The 21959-nt window shown below is 39.2% G+C and overlaps 3 protein-coding genes and 1 pseudogene across 3 annotated transcripts; 3 read left to right on the forward strand and 1 right to left on the reverse strand.

Moving 5' to 3' along the window:
- The first annotated feature begins 1336 nt into the window (after positions 1-1336).
- Positions 1337-4962, forward strand: LOC131778814 (polycomb protein Scm-like; annotated as a pseudogene).
- A 939-nt stretch (positions 4963-5901) lies between these two features.
- Positions 5902-7319, forward strand: LOC131778806 (uncharacterized). The gene has a single exon (XM_059095267.2). The coding sequence runs from the start codon at positions 5938-5940 to the stop codon at positions 6634-6636; it is 699 nt and encodes a 232-aa protein (XP_058951250.2). The 5' UTR covers positions 5902-5937; the 3' UTR covers positions 6637-7319.
- A 1091-nt stretch (positions 7320-8410) lies between these two features.
- Positions 8411-12686, forward strand: LOC131778707 (arylsulfatase B). Its single transcript, XM_059095133.2, has 7 exons — positions 8411-8831; positions 9173-9259; positions 9443-9654; positions 10214-10425; positions 10588-10808; positions 11293-11585; positions 11958-12686. The coding sequence occupies exons 1-7, from the start codon at positions 8546-8548 to the stop codon at positions 12174-12176; spliced, it is 1530 nt and encodes a 509-aa protein (XP_058951116.1). The 5' UTR covers positions 8411-8545; the 3' UTR covers positions 12177-12686.
- Positions 12687-13615: 929 nt separating this feature from the next.
- Positions 13616-21461, reverse strand: LOC131778777 (arylsulfatase B-like). The gene is made up of 7 exons (XM_059095223.2): positions 21174-21461; positions 16415-16501; positions 15892-16103; positions 15231-15442; positions 14773-14993; positions 14020-14345; positions 13616-13831 (listed from the first exon to the last, which is right to left on the reverse strand). Exons 1-7 carry the CDS (start codon positions 21451-21453, stop codon positions 13616-13618), a joined length of 1554 nt encoding a protein of 517 aa, XP_058951206.2. The 5' UTR covers positions 21454-21461.
- Between the last annotated feature and the right edge of the window lie 498 nt (positions 21462-21959).

Raw genomic sequence — 21959 nt, forward strand, 5'->3', positions numbered from 1 at the left:
GATTAGAATTAAAAAAAGCTATTACTAGCAAGCTCAAGGTGGTGTGGTTTTAATAAGCAGATTATTGCAAGCACCTAAGTGGTAAACATGTTAGAAACATGCGAGGAGCAAAAAAAAAATTTTTTCCCCCCCCGTGAATCGATCATGAGAATGGGTGTAAACAATTCCGTTATATGAGAATGTGTGTAAACATGCGAGAAGCAATTCGTGAATCATTAATGAGAATGCGTGTTTCCCATCCATTCCTAATTAATACAACGGCTGGCTGTTTCAAAGCCTCTCGATCTTTCAGTTTTCGACGAATCTGAGTCAGTAACTCAGGTGGTCATGTATGTCCTGTGCACTGTGTATGACTTGTAAAGACCATGGTTCATGTACTACACTTTGCTGCTTTAAGCTTTGTTATTGTTGTTTATTATGTATTAATGTTATTTTTTTTTATCATTATATTATAGTATAGTCATTTATTTTGTTTTTTTGAACTAGCAAATTTTACTCTTACTTCCTGATTATTCACAACACTGCATTTGGGTATTAAACCTAAAGATGACTTTTCAATTTTCTCTCAGGTCTGTGCTGAAAGCGTCCCCTCTCGTCACTGTAGGCCCTCAATGCAGACGCTATCGTAAAATAATGACGAGCGAAAATGGGCCGATGTGCACCCTGACCTTCGGCCGCCCTTCTCTCGCCGTCAGGGCTTTTCGATCGTCTCTACCAAAGGAGAGCAATGACTGGAGTGGCCCAAATAGATAATAATAACCACCCAACAATCACGACGAAAACCATTTGTAGGTTGAATTAACCAGGCTTCCTGGCCTTGACAAAAGAGACCTGCTGAATGAACCAGCAAACAGATTAAACGGGCTTTATATCGAAATGGTGATCGGAAACTTTTTCAATCGTTTCGCTTCTTACCCTACTCATGGTTAGACTTTCTCATCAAACACCGCCTCCTTTTGTCCTCTTTACCAGACAAAGACTTTCACTGGATATACCAGGGATTCGGGTTGCTTGGTAGCCAGGCCAGTGTAATGTATTCCATGTGTGTTAGCTTGTTTTTGCACGCTTGTTAGAGCCGCACAAGTTAGCCTTCGGTAGATTTATTTTCACAAGCCAGATGTAGGTGGACCTTCTGAACTTCTTTCCGTTACTAAATGACCCGGGAACATAATATCAAAGTGTTTCCAGATAAGTCGTGTTTAGCAACAGCAAAATGAACAAATGTTTTGATGCTGTGTCGGTGTAAATGCGGGACAACACTGATTTGTTTTGAGATCTCTCTCTTCTTTAGTGCTTTCGAAATTTAGTAAGTTTGTTTTTGTTTTACACTTTTAGGATGAGTAGCTCAGAAGAATTGTCACAGTATGAGGGAAACAATCAACTAAAACGTCCAAATCTTTGCAACATAGTGATATATCGGTGATTCCACGAGATATGTACGGTTTGTATGGAGTTACATGTGGAGCAATCTTACCTCGGACATCTCTGAGTAAACTTCTCCACAAGACCGTTCTCGTTCTGTTGGTAAAGTAGCTGTTTGTAAAGTTATGGATCCAAAGACGCGTCGTGGAAGTCCTTTTTCCTACTTACGCATATTGTCAAATTTTCAAGCAGAGAAGAAGCCTTTGATGCATTGTCAAAGTTTAATGGTTACACACTCAATGATCAGCATTCTTGGGCCTGTCAGACCCTGCTTATATTCCGAAAGAATTAAAAAGTTTCAACCACAGAAACATCGCCGCACGGACAGGATTTCTAACAAAAGCGAAATTAATGGAAATGCTGATAGAGAGAAAGAAACTCCGAAATCTTATGTGATGAATTCGTCTGACTGCCGATTGAGGGATGGCAGGCTGCAAGAAGGTGATTTTATTGTATATAATGGAACTTCCATTAAATCGTCTCCAACGAAGGGATATACCGGACAAGAAGTGGCTCCGCGGTTTAGAAAAAGTTCCTCACTCGATGATGCTTTAGATAACTCAGAAAAATTTCAAGTCGTTTCACCAGAGGTACCATCTAATTCAGCAATTCAAGCACACCAAAAATCAAATGATGATCGATCAGGAATTTCTGTTGAACAAACATCAGACAACACTGACAGCTGTTCAAACACATCTTCATCAGCATTTCATTTATATCAAGGGTCATCGGGAGTGCAAAAGCGTTTACAAACCACTGGAAACGTTCAACATCATAGACCAGTGAAGAATGGATTTACACAAATGAACTCAGATCTTTCACATCTGCGACTTTCTCCCTCAAGTCATTGTAGTTCAGAAAATTACCATCAGGGAGGTGAAGCTTTGTCAAGGAGGGATGATGTACACCAAGGTGCACCTGTTTGGATTCCATCTCCACCTGGAAATATTGGAGTTACTTTCTCCAGCAATAGAAACAAGCCAGCTAATAGCCCAAGGAGGAGCTGCCTATCGAGTTCCAGTGTAGCTACCTGGAGCACTACAGATGTGGTGCAATTCTTTTGTAATACTGACTGTGCTGAGTATGCAGGATTCTTTCAAGAGCAGGAGATTGACGGCAGGGCTTTGATGTTGTTAAATCGCGATACATTGTTGCAGTTTTTTAAAGTTGGACCGACACTTAAAATTCTACAGCAGATAGATGAGTTGAGATCAAAAGGTTAATCACTTGTCACTTGTGTGAAAAATTTTGTGGCTTCCCTTGGACAATTTGGATTTGTTTTTCTAACTTCCTACTGAAGACCAATCTGGTTGTGGATGCAGTTTTATTGATCCTGTTAAACTGCTGACAAGATGGGGTCTCTACAGTGTTCAATACACAAGACTTGGAAAGTCATGAAATTTTGTGGCCTCATTTTCCAGGCCTGACAAGAACCAGAATTAGTGCAAGTCTTCCAAGTCCTTGAAATTTACACTGTAACATCATTATGTATGTTCTCCATACTGTTTTCTATAAATTTCCTAAGGTACTTACAGAAGAATTTGTTTGATATCATTATGTATACCGCTATTTGCCATACTGTTTTCTCTACATTTCCTAAAGCACTTACTGGGAAAATTTGTTTAACATCATTATGTATATTCTCCATGCTGTTTTCTATACATTTCCTAAGGTACTTACAGGAGAATTTGTTTAACATCATTATCTATATTTTTGCCATACAGTTTGCTATACATTTCTTAAAGTACTTACAGGAGAATTTATTTAACATCATTATGTATATTCTCCATTCTGTTTTCTATACATTTCCTAAGGTACTTACAGGAAGAATTTGTTCAACAATCAAGAGCTGCTTTAGTTTTTGATCATTTCCTGTATACCTGTCACCTTCATGTTTGATTCAGAGGTAATATTGTAGGAGAAATTACCAGGGGTAGATGCTAGTCACTCTTGGGGACTAAAGGGTTAATCATCTTTTCACATTATTTTGAAACCATCCTCTCAATAACTACTCGCCTTGAATGTCAAAAAAGTCTTTAAAAAGGTTAAGGAAAATATTGTATTGTACAATTTTGAGAGAGTATGAACCCTCCAGCAGTAGCATAATGAGTTTGTGTCACTCTTATTTTAATAACTCTTTCATTATTTCTTTTCATTTTACAATGAAATTTTTGATTTGATAACTTAAAACCTTAGAAGATCTTTAGAGTGCCAGTACTATACAAGTTTCATCATGAACACTGTCGCTGTTGCTTACATGTAACTCTGTTGCATACATTGTTTTACATGCAAGAGAGTCAATAGGAGTCCCAGTGTCTTAGTAGTTTTATTGTCTCTGTTGTCCAAGTGATTTGTCAACAAAGATCAAAAGGGCTACTCAGGTTCGTGGTATAGGATATATAACTCTTTCCTACCAAAAGCATGATTTCTCAGGATGATTTTTGTGGATTTATTTTTTTTCATAGACTTCTGTCCATCAGCAAGTTAAGATAAATTCCTGAATCATCATGTTATGAGATTGAGCAAATAGTTTCCATTTTTTAGGATTCATACAATAATTATCTTTCACATTTGTGGATGTGATTTCTTACATTTTATGAAAATATCCATCTGTGAATGGTTGGAACTAAAAATAAAGAGTTAAGTTGGTCAGCTTTTCCTTCAATATTTTCAAAATATATTTTCTTCTCATGTTTGAAGATGAGTTGGGTTGTTGATGTATTTGTTAAGGCTCATTGTTTGTATATCGTAGTTACATCTCTTGTTATACATTTTGTGTAATTTGAGGCTTGTTTTTGGTTAGATTTGTATAATCATACCAGATCATTATTTGCTCTAATGTGCTATTTCAGTTATTTCCATTATTTAATTCCATGTGGTGGCTCAATGGCTATGAAGGGGATTTTTTTTTTTGCATTTTTATATTCCATGTTTGAATTAGATCTACAGTAATTAGGTAAAGCATTTGTAAAGGAGATATTGAGCAACATTTTTAAGGTGATGTTACTTTTTTTTATTGTGGCCATTATTGTTCTTTAATTTGACAATCAAAATAGAATTATTGCAACTTGAATGTTCTCTTTAACTGTGATTTACCTGAAAGGAAGCTTGTTTACCTTATTGTATTGAGCCATTTTATTTGTTGCTAACGTTAATATCCCTTAGGAATATACCAACTGTTTTCTTGATTCAGTCACTTAGTAATTTAAAAGATTTTCTCTACTGAACTTGTTAGTCCTTTTTCTAACCCTTATAATAGCAGAGCAGTAAGTTTTTACAGATTTAACACCAGGAGCTTCTTGCCTCTAGAGAGGACTTTGATTGCCTTGGTACAAAAATTGTAAGATTTATGGAAATTGTACATTTAATAGGTTGGTAAGATGCACATTTCTCAAGCAACATTAGCTATTATAGCTTATATTTAATAAAACATTTTGAGTCGTCACTGATCATGTCTACATGTTTGAGACTTGCTATTGTAATAAAGATCTAGTGCTCTCCTTAGTTTGATGATGGCCAACTTGCGCACATTCCTTGGTTGTTCATATTCTTACACTCTCTCAAGAGTGGCTGTGAGCTATCTGGACTGTCTAAAAAGTGGAAAAGGACTTGCAGAATGTGCTTAGGGAAACAGGATGTACATGGCATTTTAACACAAGGAAAAAAATTCAGTGAAGGGAGTTCATTCTTTCATTCAGTTCATTCTTTCATTCAGTTCATTCTTTCATTCAGTTCATTCTTTCATTCAGTTCATTCTTTCATTCAGTTCATTCTTTCATTCAGTTCATTCTTTCATTCAGTTCATTCTTTCATTCAGTTCATTCTTTCATTCAGTTCATTCTTTCCTTCAGTTCATTCTTTCATTCAGTTCATTCTTTCATTCAGTTCATTCTTTCATTCAGTTCATTCTTTCCTTTCTTGTATTTGTATTTCCTTTCTTGTATTATAGATTTGTAAGGTTTCGTGTGTTCATACATGAATGTGTGTGAGTATGGTAGCTAGACCCTGCCCTTTGCTCGTCAGTGTCATTTATAACCTCTTTGTCTTTCGTAACAACCAGTTGGTCGTCTGCAGATCTCTCGCAAATGGCAAGAGTGATTATTACACTTGTGTGCCTGCTAATCAGCCTTTTTGACATTGTTTTTGAGTGAAATTCCCTATTAAGATTTTGACAGCCAAAAGAAATTTGACTCGCAAAAATCGTGTTGATTTGAGAAATTAAAGGTTCACGACATTTATATATGCACAGTTACTTAAACAGCAAGGTCAACCATTTATGAGAGGTTTCCATCATTTTTTCATTCTTTTTGTTTAAAGATAAAAGTTGTACACCTACGTATTTGAACTCTTGAATTATCTCAGAACGGTTGGTCCAATTGTGGGTGGAAATCGAAGGCTATTCAGCTCACAAGACGCCCTGAAACATGCAATCTTTGTGTCCTGAACGATGGCCCTGTTTCTTAGGACAGGGTTTTCAGAGGGAAGACTGGGGATAACTTTGGAGGAGAGAAGTCGATGCAAATGGCGGTTCATCCGTCGCCTATACGAAGAAAAATTGGTTTATTGTTGATTGACTTGCAAAGCGCTTTCGTGGACGGTGCATGGAGGGCTTATTTACCTGACGAAGAAGTTGAACCAATCAAGAAAAGTTTTGAAAACTGTGCGAAACTTTTACGATCGGGTTTGAACAATGTTCCCCTACTGATGACCCGCTGTCCTTTTCCAGGTGGTGACTTTGAGCTTGATGACGGTTTGAATTCTGTAGTTGATAAAAATCAACGATATGTCATTAAACCCAGTACTTCTGTGATGGATGCTCGTGGTTTCAGAGAATGGGTCGAGGAAGAATTGCTGAAACAGGGAATAAACACTTTGGTAATGGGTGGCTGTACAACCACGAGTTGCGTGCGAGTCAGCTCGGTCCGAACTCAGAAGGCCTTTAGCCACAAAGGCCTTCAGGTTGTTGTTGATTTAGGCTTGTGTGGTGCGAGAAAAACAAACAGTATTCAAAGATGTCCCAGTTGTCTCAAGGTGTACATGGAATGTGGGGATTTTGAACCGTCACGCAATCGTCATTGCACATGTGGTGGTATTGATGTTAGAATGGCATCACCTGTCGATAAGGCTGTGCAGTGTATGCAAGAGGAGGGTGTTGAGGTGTTGGAAAGTTTTGACTGGAAGCCATACATGCATCAATCGCCTGTCACTCAGTGATTCAATAGTATTTGTATATCACCCATGGGATGTCAACAGGTCTCCCAAAAGTGGCCACTTGGTGCAGTTTTAATCAATTGCATGCTGGTAATTAATTGTCGAGTTTCCAATGGATAATCAGCAACCTTTTGCATGTGACCTTTTTATGCAGATGAAAAAAAAAAACGTGCATAATGACCTGAACAAAAATTGTCTCTAAAATTAACAATTTAAAATGTAACTGGTTTGAAATAAAATTTCAATTTCCCATAAAGCAGTCAGCTTCATACACGACTCTTTTCATGTAACAAAAGTGCTCATTGTAGTTTTACTGTCTACATCTGCAGGTTAGAGGTGTTTGATGGAAATGGTTCCACTTAATATTTTAAGTTGTAACATGAAACATTACAAAGCTAAACTATGTGAAGTCATGTAAGTAACTGAAAAATACATTTGCTGTTCAGCCAAAAAGACTAAAACACCGAACTATTTGGGTGACCACCATCAAAGTGCCAAATACTGAAATACAGAAGTATATTTTTATTAGAATACATCATCATCCCATGCCCCCCTTGATTTTAAAATTGGTCACTTGATCTCGGTTTTCCCTTACATTCTCAAAGACAGTGAAATATGTACACAAATTCTCAAGAATATATTATTCTCTTGAACCAAAGATGTTATTGCTTTTTAAGGAAGACAAAATTTACTTGATGTACTCTATGTGTGGAAAATGATTGTCGAATTTAGAGTCACATGGGAATCTAGACAAACTGCACAAGATATCACTAGTAAGAAAATCTTCATGTGCCTTGGGTACACCCACATATCCAGAAGCGTTGACATACATGCTCCATTTATATTTGTAAATACATGCAAGTCAGAAAATGACATCATACTTGCCCCTTTAGTTTTCAAGTTGGTGGACCCATACCAGTTTTTCCCCCAAACTGAAAGATATCAAAATTGATGCAAATATGCACAATGAGGACAAAATCTTGTAGAAATAAAACATTCTTCTGAAAAGAAAACTTTTTTTAAATGAAGGCATAATTTACTTGATGTACATTACCCTCTCTTAGGAGAATGTTATCCAGATTAAGGCCCATGCAGGAGATATGAGAGACCATCCAAGAGATAAAGAATTTTTTTTGCAAGTGGAAGACTCCCAGATCAACCAGGAGAGTTGACCTAATACAAGTCAGAAAATTTCAGAAAGTAGGTTTTACTCAGCTGGGGAGAACTATTGCACAATTAATGCAAATAGATGATTCATCCACATGACATTCACATGAAATCATCTCACTATTAAGTTATAGGGTTGAGTGGGGTTCAATTCAGAGAGGAGTTTAGTAAGTCATTTCAAATCAGCTGAAAACTCAAAGAATGAGCCAATTTGAAATAATAAGCACTATCAACACCTCTGAAAAGTACAACACAAACTCCTGTAAGTCCTGTTACTGACCAAGCATGTTGGTAACAAAGCTTAAGAAACAAATAATTAGATATTTGACAACTTCACAACTTCATATGTCAAAACACCTTTGTATGTCCTCTGTTCAGAGCTGGTTTGTGTTAACAATGTCTCATTGTGTTGTTAGTTTTCCAAATCACTTGTATTTGTTTGGAATACTTTGTAATGATTTTTACTCGTTAAAGATCTATTTTTTTCGTATACCAGGAATACAAGAAATACAGAAGAGCAGCTTTACTTCAAGTTGTTTTAATGTTGTATTTTTTAAAATTGGAGGCTATTCCGGAAACTGGGTTTGTGTGACAAGATGTGCTGTCACGCAATGAATTCTGCGCATTTTGTGGTGCGTCAGAAAAGACAAAAGTGTCCCATGATAATCACAAGACACACGGAAAGCGAGTAAATTATATCAAAAGCTTGGAAATCCCGGTTGTAGGACGAAATATCGGTTGAGACATGACTCGGTCGTTATCACGTGTAAAATTCTGGTTATTGGTTTTGTACGTGCCCCATGTGTTACACACAGTCCACAGTGCAGGAGGATCGAAGCTACCGAACATTTTGTTTTTGCTTGCTGATGATTTTGGCTGGTACGATGTCGGTTATCATAACCCCAAAATACAAACTCCCAACATCGATAAGCTGGCTAAGAGTGGAGTTATACTTGACAGTTATTACGTGCAGCCAATATGTACACCGACACGGGGAGCATTGATGACTGGAAGGTATCCAATACACACAGGTATTGTTGTCTTGTGCAGTGATGCTTCTCACTGATGTGATTTTATTTACATCATTCCTCGAGAGGAAATCCTTCATTTGACGCAATTTATGAAGTTAAAATACAGATATTCAAAAGCAGGCTGTAATTGCTCATGATCATTCCGAAGGACTCGCATCTACTTCCACCCCTTTTAAATGGCGTTACGCTGTTCAAATCCTGTCCATGTCAACACCATATTGTTTGACACAAAAAAATGTTACCCTAAGATATCGCGAATCTAATGAGCTTCTGTGAATTTCGCAGTTTTTTTGCGATTGCTAATCAAGGACCCAAAACATCTTTGATTTATTTTCTGCTAGGTCTGCAACATGATGTTATTCATCCGGAAAACCCCTATGGATTGCCCCTGGACTTCGACTTGTTGCCACAGAAACTGAAACAGGCTGGTAGGTATTGGAAACGTTTCATGGATTTTTAAATTGGGGTCTTCTGTTGCACTGGAAGAGACGATATTGGAAAAAAGATTGATTCAATTTCTCAATTGCAGATACTAAAAAAAAAAAAAAAAGTTCCTCCCTTGGTTTTCGTGTAATTAAAAATTTCTTTCCATTTCCTCTTTCTTTTATCAGGCTATGCCACTCATTTGGTTGGCAAGTGGCATCTTGGTTTCTACAAATGGCCTTATGTTCCAACCAAACGAGGTTTTGACTCCGCTTATGGATTCTGGGACGGTTCTGAAGATCATTTTGACCATAGTCGCCTGGGAATTGTTGACTTTCGTGACAATTTGGATGTAGTAAAGAATTTGAACGGCACCTACGCCACAAACGCTTACGTCTCTGTAAGAGGAGGATTGTTGGGGTGTTTACATTATTGTATCTCATAAGTATCTTTTAATTTCATTCATTCGCTCGGCCTCAATAGTTTTTAAGCCATAAACTCTACCAATGGTAAACGAGTTTTTATATATCATTTTATTTCACCCTGTTTTTATTTCAGGTGCACGTTTACCTAAGATAGCCTAGGTCAAAAAGGAAATCGAACGCACTTTAAACGCGCGTGAAGGAGTTACACGGTGCACGGGCTTCCTAAGATAAATTATACACTGAAGAAATTTTATCATTTTGCTCACCTTGAGACAGTGTAAGTCGTCACGCGTAGTTTAGATCTACTAGAGCTGTTCGTGAATAAAAGCGAGGACGAACGCCGGAAGAAACTTTAATGGCTGCTTTAATGCGTCTGTTGAGCTCTGCTGTCACCATCAACAAACCATATCTAGGGTTCAGCTCACTTAAGCTACTATAAGGTCAGCTAAACGTTCCTTTCATGTCCCTGTAATGTATGTAACCACTGGGAGAAGTTAGACTTGGAAATCTAAGGCATGTTTTCTTTTCTCACAGCAAGTGAAAAAGGTGTTACAGGACCACAATTCATCGCAACCGTTATTCATGTACATGGCCTTCCAAAATGTTCACGCACCTATCCAGGCTCCAGAGAAGTACATAGAGAAGTACGAATTTATAGAGAATAGAATGAGGAGAGTTCACGCTGCTATGGCAGATATCATGGATGAGGCTGTCGGCAACATAACAGAAGCTTTTAAAGAAGCAGGGTTAGTAGTATGACGATGCATTATCAAAAAAATTCCAATTCTTTGGCACCTCAAAAGACCCTTTAACAAGCCTGGAAAAAAAGCGACGTTTAACATGAGACATACCCTAAAAAGGTATTTTTAAATTATCCAGCCGGTATCTATTTCTCGTTTTTTTTTCAGATTGTGGGAGAATACCCTTCTTATATTCAGCACTGACAACGGAGGTTTACCTTTTTACGGAGGTTACAATTGGCCTCTTCGAGGAGAAAAAATGACGCTCTGGGAGGGAGGGGTAAGAGGAGTTGGATTTGTTCACGGAAATCAGCTAGCGAGGAAGGGAGTTACGTGTAATGAATTATTGCATGTGACGGACTGGTACCCAACAATTCTTGGATTGGCCGGTAAGGAATATTACATAATTAGCAAAGACTATCTTCATTTTCATTGTAAATAATAACCGATGCTAGTTTCGATGAACTTTAAAAAGTCTCACTCGATTTTAATGATTTCTTCCGAGGAAGATCTAATTTTCTATTAACGCATTGTAAACCGCTAAGAGTGGCGAGAACCTAATTTCTCCCAACTGTGTGACACCTGAATCAAACATTAAGGTCTTGAGAATAAAGAAAGAGGCTCTTGATTGTAAGTTAAGTTCGACAGGAAACGTGTAGAGAGCACATTGCATATTGGTGTTAGGATGTAAAGGGTTAAGAAAGGAGAAATAATAAGGAAACAACAAATTGAGGTTGCTGATTTTGTTGGAGTGACCAAGTGCATTCCTGGCAAAGTGATAGTTTTTCAGTCCAGCTTTTTGGGAATGAGATTGTTTTCTTTGTTAGTTTATTTTTTTCGGGGAAGGTATTGAAAAATTACTTTCATCTTAAGGTGTGACATCAGTAGACAAAAGTCCTATTCCACTGGACGGCCATGACGTATGGGACACGATTTCGATGGGGAAGCCTTCTCCACGCACTGAGATATTACTAAACATTGATCAACCTGGCTCAGTTCCTCCAGGGCCTGGTGTCCTGGGTGGTTATACGGGGATCGCACTCAGGACCGGTGATATGAAGTTGCTGATGAATGTGCCTAATGTCACGTGGTTTAAACCGCCAGAGATTGGTGGAAAAGTGGAAAAAGAAATACCTCTAGACGCGGTGTTTGAAAACCCAGACATGGTAAAGTGACCAGTACGCCATATTTATTTTGAGTGATAGAAAGAATTAGAATCAGTTGGAGATATCACCCTCAGGTCCAACTTGGATCTCAGATACATCTTTCATTACTACGATGCTTTTGTTCTTGTAGACGGGAAATGTCGCATACATCTGATTGAGCACAAAGTATGCGAATCATGTTTTTTTGGGAACTATTTGGATCGATTCGAGGTTTTGATTTTACAACTAGAAAAGGTCACTTACACTCACAGACTATGCACGGCATGGAATTATAAGATATTGTTAAGCTTAACTCTCGTAAAGGCGTCGTTTAATGGATCTTTGCAGCTGCCTTTGTTTACTTATCTTATTTCTTACCATCTCTCGTCGCAGGTGACGGTTGACAAAGTAGACATCGCCTTATATAACATTTCTAAAGACCCAGAAGAACGAGTTGACCTTAGCAAAAAATTCCCAGATATTGTGAAGGAGATGCAGATGAGGGTCAAGTACTTCGTGAATTCGTCAGTAAAACCGTTATACCAGAAAAACGATCCCGAAGCCTTGAAAACCGCTCAGGAAAAGGGTGCATGGGGCCCCTGGAGAGACTAAAATCATACAAGTTGTACTTTCAATCGCACAACAGAATTAGTTTGATAATCAGCTCTGTATAATGTCCGGTGAAATAGTTAAATTCTTCACTTGAATGATCCTGTTCTTGTCTAATCTTTTTTATATTGGAACATAGAATAACAATCATGCAGGTCCACTCCCGTGGACCTGTGCTTGAGTGTGCCAGGAAGTGACTAGGTAGTCACGTGACGTACCATAAAAGATTGCATATTTTGTGGACGCGAATTACTTCATGTTCACCTGATTCGGAAAATAATGTCATTTATGTCCTGATTCACTTACTAAGTGGTCTATCTTACACGTTTTACATATTATTAAAGCTTGTTTGAGAGTTTGTGTAACAATCAACAACTTCTTCAGCTGCTGATAATTTTCTTTATTCTCATGACCACACTGCGTGAGATTCAGGGGTGATATTGTGAGGGGAAATTAGATGCTAGTCACTCTTGGGATTAGAGGGTTAAATAAACAGTTCACTTACTTAGCGACGTCATGTGTTGTTTTTTCCTTTCCGGATAAGCCCTCACTCCATCCAGGAGTACAAATCGCGAATTGCTTGGGAAACCTTACGACGTGTCGGGGGTTGACTAAGAATGAACTAACATCATCTCAAGGTGGCGTAGCAACACCTGTTGTCAGTTAATGCCAAAATAACCCGGATAAGTTCGGGTATCTATATGAGTATATCACTTTTCTTTCAGAGGGGTAAACAGGTCTAAAAGTCACATGCCAAGCGATATTTCCTTTAAAAATTTCGAGGATGTCCCAGAGGTCTTGTTCATTATCAACTTCCAGAAAAAAAAGAAAAAATAAATGAGTGAAGATGTTCATGACAATTAGGATAAAGACGATAAGCGAAAAGCGATGTTTCCTTTAAAGATGTCAAGAATGTCCCAGAAGCCTGGTTCATTATTAACTTCTTGGGAAAAGATTATGAAGGTAAACATGCTGATAATGTCGGTGGATAACAACGAGAACAACAATTTTTTTCAGATTCACAGTACAACAACATTACACAAAGCTATTTAATAAGCTTGTGCAATAGACCGGAATAAATCAGACAAAGGCATTTATTATGGTTTCAATGACATAGAGTACAAATTCGATTCTAATTACCGAGCCAAAAATTATTCCAACGCGTCACTTCAGTCTTCCCCACCAGTATTACATATACAGTCGATAATCTTCTTTTAAGACACTCCATAAGAATCAATAGCTAAATCTCGCTCCATTGTGCTATTAACAAATTAATGGCTTTTACAACTAGAGACACCTTTTTACACAGTGACTTGGAATCAATAAAACAGTAAGAAAAAACAACGTTTGCCTTTGATACTCTACATATGTAAAACATCCATTTCAATCAAACAGTTTCCTCTCCTTTTACTATCAACTTGCTCTATGTGGCCAGCTCCGATCTACATCCACGGTCCCCAAATACCATTCTTACGAGCCTCTTTTAGTGCATTTGGGTCAGCAGGTTTGTAGACGGTAGGAACTGCAGTGTTTAGGTAATAATTCATTCTATCTTTCATCTCCTTCAGAACATCAGGTAACTCAGTGCTGAGGTCGTGTCGCTCTTCAGGATCAGCTGTGATGTTATAAAGTACAACGTCCAAAATGTCTGCATGCGCCTGTAAGATTCCAATACAAAGAACTGGACGTTTCTAAACTTTCAAAAATAATTCGATTTAGAAGTTCCGGTATACGAAGTGATTTACATAAACATTTTTGAGGGTTGATGACGTATTGCTATCATAACTCGGGTAGTGATTTCGAGGTACTAGGTAGGGAAAAACGATTTAAATATTATAGTACTGACCTTGTAATAGATCCTTAATTGCTTCAGACTCTCTTCATCTGTCTCCTCTTTAAGAAACCCTTTAGACAAAAGAACACCAATTGGAACTCCGCCCAACTCGGGTGGTTTAAACCAGGTGATATTTCTGGTATTCATCAAAAGCTTCATGCTTCCCTTCCGAAGAGCCATTCCTTGCCAGCTGACTCCCAACATTTTACTCGTCCTAAAAGGCGGGTTATCGATATTAAGCAAGATTTCTGTTCGAGGTGAAGCTTCTCCGCGTGACAAAGTGCTCCACACATCAAAGCCATCAATTGGGATAGGATGTTTTGCATCGTACGAACCACCTGTGGTAAAACCAGAATGATAAGAATATTATTTATAAGGTTGTCACAAACAAACACATGAAAGACAAAGCAGTGGAGGAGAAAGGGAAGAAGAAATGAGGCAACAACACTATTTACTAAATTAACTCCAGGTTATTACGACCAATTCTCTAAAAGAATAAAGTAAACAAATTTAACAAACATTATTCCGAAAGATATTTAATTATGATATTCACTCCATTTCTCGCTACGTTTGTAACTTAATGAATAACTCTTGCCTTTCTGGATTATGTTCCATATGAGATGTTGGGTCGAGAGTCTTATTTCCACGGACTAACTCTTTACACAGTTAGTTTTCTTAGACAATCTTCAAAAATAAATGGAAAAAGACACACCCTCAAGTGAGGGATAATCAGAGAAGTGGAAATGAAGTCATAGATAACCACACCTGCAAGGTTGATGAGAGTAGGAAAGAAGTCGCTGATGTGTAGAAGTCCTTCGCATTTCACGCCAGTCTTTTCTAACATTTTTCCGTGAATAAAAGCAGCACCTCTCACTCCTCCCTCCCATAAGGTCTCTTTCGTTCCTCTTAGAGGCCAGTTGTATCCGCCATATGTAGGTTCTCCACCATTATCAGTGCTGAAGACTGTTAAAGTGTTCTTCCATAGCCTGGACGAGAACAATGAAAGTCACAAACGCTTGTATTTATCCTTCAAATCAACAAAGTTATCACGGCTGCCGTCAACCCTGCACATACAAACTCAAAGAGTTCCTTTGGGGGATTAACTTCATGCAATAAGAGTCTTTCCCAGTACCGTGAGATGGCACGAATCCAGGATAATGGCCGCTTAAACTCACAAGAGAATCAAAGTATGAAACCTTCAAGGAAACTGATACGAAACTCACCCTTTCTTTTTAAACATTTTAGTGATGTTGCCAACAGCTTCGTCCAGTACAGCGACCATTCCTGCATGCACCCGGCGCATCTCATGATTGATAAACGAGAATTTGTCCACATACTGGTCTGGTGCCTGGACGGGATTATGAACATTCTGGAAGGCCATGTACATGAACAGGGGCTGTTTTGGGTCATGTTGATCCAAAATCTCTTCTATCCTCTGATGAAATAATGAAATAGAAACAGCCGTTAAGTACTCAGGCCATTGTCAATTAAAGACATAACCCAGTTCAGCGAAGCCCTGATATTCCAATATCTTTTGATAAAAGTATAAATGAAATATGTACTCAGGAAATGGTTGAGAGAGAAGTTGGAGAATTGTTGACATCACGAAAAGCGTATAGCTTTATTTGGGCATTAGCAAATTTCGTGGCAAGTCTGACACACTATGCTGGGAGGTTACCAGCGTTGGATTCGTACCCCGTCTGATAGGAGAGTCAAACTCATAGTTGATTTATGTCACAGGAGTCGTGAGAAGATCCGGCATTATGAACCTCACCGTCCTCCATGACGCCGGGTCTCTGCATTGACTGACCGCATTCTATTGCCCAAGTCTCACAAATATTACGCTATATACCCTTATTACGTAGAAAGTATCAACCATTAGACCTTAACATATTCGAATGCTGCATATTTTCCGTTCAGGTCTAAAACAGGTTCGGTTCCGTTACGAAAATCAACCACTTTGTAACTTGTGTGATTATAATGATCTTCAGCACCACCCCAGAATCCATAAGCGGAGTCAAAACCACGGTTGGTTGGAACATAAGGCCATCTATAGAAACCAAGATGCCACTTGCCAACCAAATGAGTCGCGTAACCTGACAGAAAAAAAATGAATGAAATACATCTCATTTGCAAATTGAGGTTATCTACTGCAGTATTTTGAAGATTTATTTGCGCAGAATGATGTATAAACAAAACGCCATAATCATAGACACGTTTATAGACAGAAAGCAACGAGAAATTGGTGTTAGGTAAGGCGCCCTTTAAGTTGATCCGCCTTAATGCATTGGTGTGAAGGGCTTCTTTCTTATAAAAAGTTACACTTCGAAACGAGTTTCAGTTTGAATTAGCAAATCCTTCATTTTTATTTAATAAAGGGCCAGAATCATGGAAGGCTGTGGCTTACCAACTTTCTTTAGCTGTCCTGGTAAGGTCTGAAAATCTAATGGTAATCCAAATGGATTTGAGGGGCGAATCACAAAATGCTGAAGTCCTGAAAGAGTTGGATAAAATCGTAGATTACCTTACTATATATAAGTTAATCATGGCGCGCACCCAATCCTCCTTATCAGTGAAAAAAAGAACACCATCGGTTTCGCTCGAAAATAATTTCTTTCTGCAGCCGGCTCTCTCACAGGTCTCTCCTGTAGTTGTTAATGCTAACGCTCGTAACGTCAGCTCTAGAAACTCTTTACGGCGGCCAACTTATATTATCAGCTCAGGAACCTAGTTACAATTATTACATCTCCCCTATTTTTGCCAATGTAATCAAAGGAATACGAATTCAAATGTAAATAAACATAGTCCTCAATAATTTCAACTGGCAGTCTCTTGGTAAAAACATTGAACACAGCCATAAAAAGTCTGCTTAATTAAAATTTCCCTATGTAACTTGGTCCTTTAGCAAACAGTCATTAAAAGTCAGCTTCAGCAAACGGGGCTGAGTTTTCTCCCATGCTGATCTTGGAGGCTCACTGATCTGTTCTGGTTTCCGAGCAGGTTGTGAGGGTGGTTCCAAACTTTGCTCGATCTCGGGTTCTGATGAAGGAATGTTTGCCGGTTGGGGCACACCAGTAAAAACTTGTTCCAATAGTGGCACTGCTAGTTGTGTTTCTTACCACGTCCACCTAATTCCATCGGCTATAGAAGTCCACAGTTACAAGGAGCCTCTCCCCTAACGGAAGTGGACCCATCAGGTCAAACGCAAGGTCTCTCCATCGTTTGCTTGGCAAGGTGGTTGCCGTCACTGGAGGCGTGGTGGAAACAGGGGTCACAGCTAGGCATCCCTAGCACTGCTTGCCGCGCCTCTCCACCATGCTGTTCTTGCTGGGCCACCACACTTTGCTTCGGAGACCATCCTTCGCTGTCACGATCCTTTGGTGACCCTCGTGAGCTAACTCTAGCATCTGCTTACGCAAGTTTGCAGAAAAATACTGCATACCTCTCATCACTAATCTTCCTCTCATCACTAATCTTCCAATCATCACGCAACAGTCTGTACGGACTAGGAGCAGTAGACCAGTCTTCTGTCTTCCAACAGCGACACACCTCATGACGTCATTCAAACCTAGCTGATGGTGTAGCTCTAAAAACAAGTTCCAATGACTCTAACCCTGATAAGTAGAGTTGAAATATTTCGCAGGCCCGGACGACTGCTATGGCTTCTTTTGCTGTGCGGCCATACCGCCCCTCGTTATCACTTAAACTTCGGCTTGCAAAATCAACTACTCTCTTCACCTCTTGCCTTTCTTGTACCAGCACAGAACCAAGCCCGACCGGGATGGCAACAGTAACAACCTCAGTGTGCGCTTCCCTGTCGTAGAAAGCCATCATTGATGATTCAGCTAATTGGTTCTTCAGAGCCTCAAATGCTTTATTTTTCTCATTGCCCCAATGCCGCTCAGTACCTTAGCGGGTCAACTTCCTGACTGGTTCCACAGCTGTTGCGATATCTGGTAGGAACCATAAGCTTAAACTGACAAGATCTACACCATGCTTGTTTAGAAGCAACCCCGTTAAGAAGACAATAACCGAACTAGCGTTGCGCGCGAGCTCAGAGATATTTTCAATCTGTAAGCTTGTAAGCAAAGTGACGCGTACAATTATCGCGTGTGCGAGATTTTTTGTTTGAGAACCGTATTTTTGAGGACTTTTTACGAAGTTTTTTTATTTGCCGTGTTACCGTGTTGAGGTTGTTTTGGCCGATTAAACGTGGGGTTTTCCGTAACTGCTTAAGGACAAACCGCCATGAATACAAATCATTCCGATTTTGCACTTACCTTTGTTGAGGGTACGATTTCTCTCTTACAGTCGGTTTAACAGCGTTACAAGGTTTCTGTCGTGATCTGCAGTTGTCTTTCCTTGTTCTAAAATGTCATCAGCAATATCAGTGGCTCCTCGGCATCCTGAGATTGTCTGCTTGATAATTTTCTTGGTATTTTTCTAGAGCGCTATTAATACCAAAGCTCAGCCTCTTGTAACAATGCAGGGAGTCACCAGCTGAAAGGTTGTGATTTCCCTGTTCCAGCGCAATCTGACGGAAGCCAATGTTTACGTCAAGTTCGAAGAAGACCGCGATCCCATTCAATTCTTCCAGTTCCTCTGGCTGCAGCTCTGTTTTAAGGCCCTTCCTTACAAGGTTGTTAGGTTGTCTCTCACCAAGCACAGTCGACTAGGTGCCCGAATCAACAAGCTTGCTTGTCGTTGTGTCATCGATCTTGATCATTACCACGTTACCTTCACAAGCTCTCTCTTCACTGAAGTTTCAGTTAGGAAATGTATAAGGCTCGTCTCCGCTGTCACATTCTACTTGATTAGCTTGCTTATCGCCGGATCACCTCTGTCTACCTCCACTTGCTTTACCACCCTTTTTACTCTGACCTTCACTTTCACAACAAGCTGCCGGTGCCCTTTCGCGCCACACTTTGCACAAGTCTTACCACGAGTTGGATATACCTTATTACGAGCAAAATGTCCCGCCTTGCCTCCCGCGCAACACTTGTGAGGACAAAATCCATTTGACGTCTCGTTTTCTCGATCCTTGACCATGTTCAAGTTAATCTGTACACAATCGTTGCTCTTTTCCCCCTCTCAACCTGCAATTTTTCTTGCATGAGGCCTTGCCGTCTCCCATGCCTTTCCCTTTTCTATCGCTGCAGCTAGCTGTATATTTGGCTCCTCGAACAGCTTGGTCCGTAATTCCAGGGAAGACATTTTCTCCAACGACAGATCTCTCACGGCGAATTCACGTTCCCCAGGCCCATAGCCATAGTGCCTTGCTTGTTTAGTCGAAGCACAAACGATCAACTTCTTCTCCGGGTTCTTGGCGTAGCTGGCGTAGAACACGCCTTTCATATGCAGAATTTCCATGGAGCATGGACATGAAAATACGCGTTCGAACGGCTGCTCGATAAACATCATCTTCTTGGCCCTCAGGAGCAGGAACGATTCCCAGATTCCTAATGATGTCTTGTACTCCACAACCACCCCGATAACGTTATTGGTTTTTTTTTTCTCGCGGCATTTTAGAGATTTGCTTTGTCTTCGGCATGATAAGTGAATCCTCGCAGCCAAACACGCAATTGCTCACTCAATTCCCGATTTTGAGCCCATAATATCCATCGGCTGGGAGTTGATTTCCACTACAGAGATGATTTCCACAATCTTTGTTGCCAATGTAATGTTTGCACTACAAACAAGTCCTCGATACAAGTCGATACAAGTCGGTTATCGACAGAAAACAAGAACACGTTTCAGTCCGCCATCTTTATTTTTCGCTCGCCTACAATACTGAGGGTTGCGCTTGCACAGGCAACCCAGTTATAATCACTACAAATACCCCCCACCGATGCAGCGCCTCTTTAGAAACTTGCCCCTTTTATGTGTCACTTGGTATGTTTCGCAACTCTTCCCCTAGGGGACTCCGGTAAAATGTAAAACAGAGGCCATTCATACATACATACATTTCATTACTCGGATTTGTATTTACAATTTTTCATGCGCCCACAGTTAGCTTGAGTGCTATTCTAGGTGGATCGCATGTTAGACGTAAAAACTATTACATAGGCGTTCACAAATAACTTGTATATATAATCTAACAATTTTTTTGATAGGAAAAATTAACCGTGACAGAATAAGTAACTTTATTAATATCATAAAGGACTAACTAAGGGTATAACATGTTGACTTACAATCTAATGATTTTGTTAATAGGACAGATTTATTGTGACAATATTTTGTGTGTTAGAAATCGGTTTTTTTCTTCAGATTAATAAAACACGAAGAATTACTTAGCACTTTGTTTCTTTCGTACATTTATTGAATCCTTTGTAGAGGTCTATCAAAAAATACTCTCTGAGGCCTTTTTTTTGGCCAGTCTCGAGACTTTTGTGTTATTTTTACGAATAATAATATACATACGTTTTATAACCTAATTTAGAAGCCCCTTCTTACGCAAAGGTATTTGTAAACCTATAGCATCTCTTTATTCATAAGATTATTCATCACTCGTATAATGTATGTCTAATGTAAGTCTGTTCTGAGATGTTGTTAAGTGGCTGGCATGGTTTCTGAACCTTTCTCGTGACATGCATTTATAATATTTCATAACATGCTCTCGTAACATACTCTCAGGCAAGAACCTTTGTGTTATACAAAACTTTTACTTTATTCTCTCTTTAAAGGTGCCACTGATGATAACGACCCATTTATTGAAAAATCAAAATATTAACTTTCTTTCATTTTTTTCACACGCATCTTTGCAGAATTCAATCTCTCTCTTATTTACGAGCGTTGATAATCTTCGCTGTACCTCAGAATTCTCGGCAGATTGTTCGAACATTTCTAATGTTATACTGCTATCATGAAATGAAAATTAAAAAGTGCCTCGCCCAGGCCATGCTTCCCAATATTGTGCTGCAATCTTTGTTCTTTTTTCTGATGGCCTTTCCCTCGCCTATAGAAAAAAGCCGATACATCTAGAGACTCTAAAAATGTCTTTTCAGAAAAGATCATTGACCTTGTTTTAGAAGACTTGTTAGGGTACTATAGAAGGTGTGTTGGGGTTTTACTCTAAGCCAGGGGTATTTTGTAGCGATTGTCACTGAATGCCAAAGTAGTAGTGCTATAGGCGAAACATTAAAGCAACAGCAGCACATTAACTATACCTGTGTGAATGGGATACCTTCCAGTCATAAGTGCTCCTCTGGCTGGTGTACAAAGCGGTTGAACATAATAATTGTTGAGTATAACCCCTTCTCTGGCCAACGAGTCAATGGTTGGAGTGTTGATTTTTGATCCATGAAACCCAACGTCGCTCCACCCGAGATCATCAGCAAGCATAAACAAAATGTGCGGAGGAGATGATTTTCGCGTTTTTGCCTCCAGTGGACTCACTGCCACGAAAAAAGCGAACGCAAACGCAACAAGACTTCTCAGGAGAGACATGTTACCGGGATTGAAATGACATTAATTTTCCAGCGAACTTCGAGCTGTAACCAGGGAAACTAAAGCCGGCTGAAGGTAGATAGATAGACAGATAGATGGTTTATTTAAATCACATCGCAGCCTGAAGGCTGAATTAAGTAACTTTTACAACTTTTAAAAGGACAATAATAATCTATGATAAATCTATGTTAAATATAATGGTAAAAATGTTTAAATTTGTAAAACTTTTTCATCCTTGAACTAAAATTTAAGAAATAATCTATGTATTATGAGAAGATGTGTTGAATAGCCGGGACATTGCGAGTATGAAAGTGTTATTTGCCCTATTGGTTTGAGCGCGCGGTAAAACAAAGGGACGATTGTATCGAAAATTATAAACAACATCATTTTTCTGTGGCAGCAATCCATGTAGCTTATGGTTGGGGTCGGCTACTATGGCGTCAAACAGTTTAGTGCATAGCTGACTATGGTGTTCGGTTATTGGCGTTATTCCCAAAACTTCGCAG

This window comes from Pocillopora verrucosa, chromosome 4 (assembly GCF_036669915.1).
Source record: "Pocillopora verrucosa isolate sample1 chromosome 4, ASM3666991v2, whole genome shotgun sequence".
Lineage (NCBI taxonomy): Eukaryota > Metazoa > Cnidaria > Anthozoa > Scleractinia > Pocilloporidae > Pocillopora > Pocillopora verrucosa.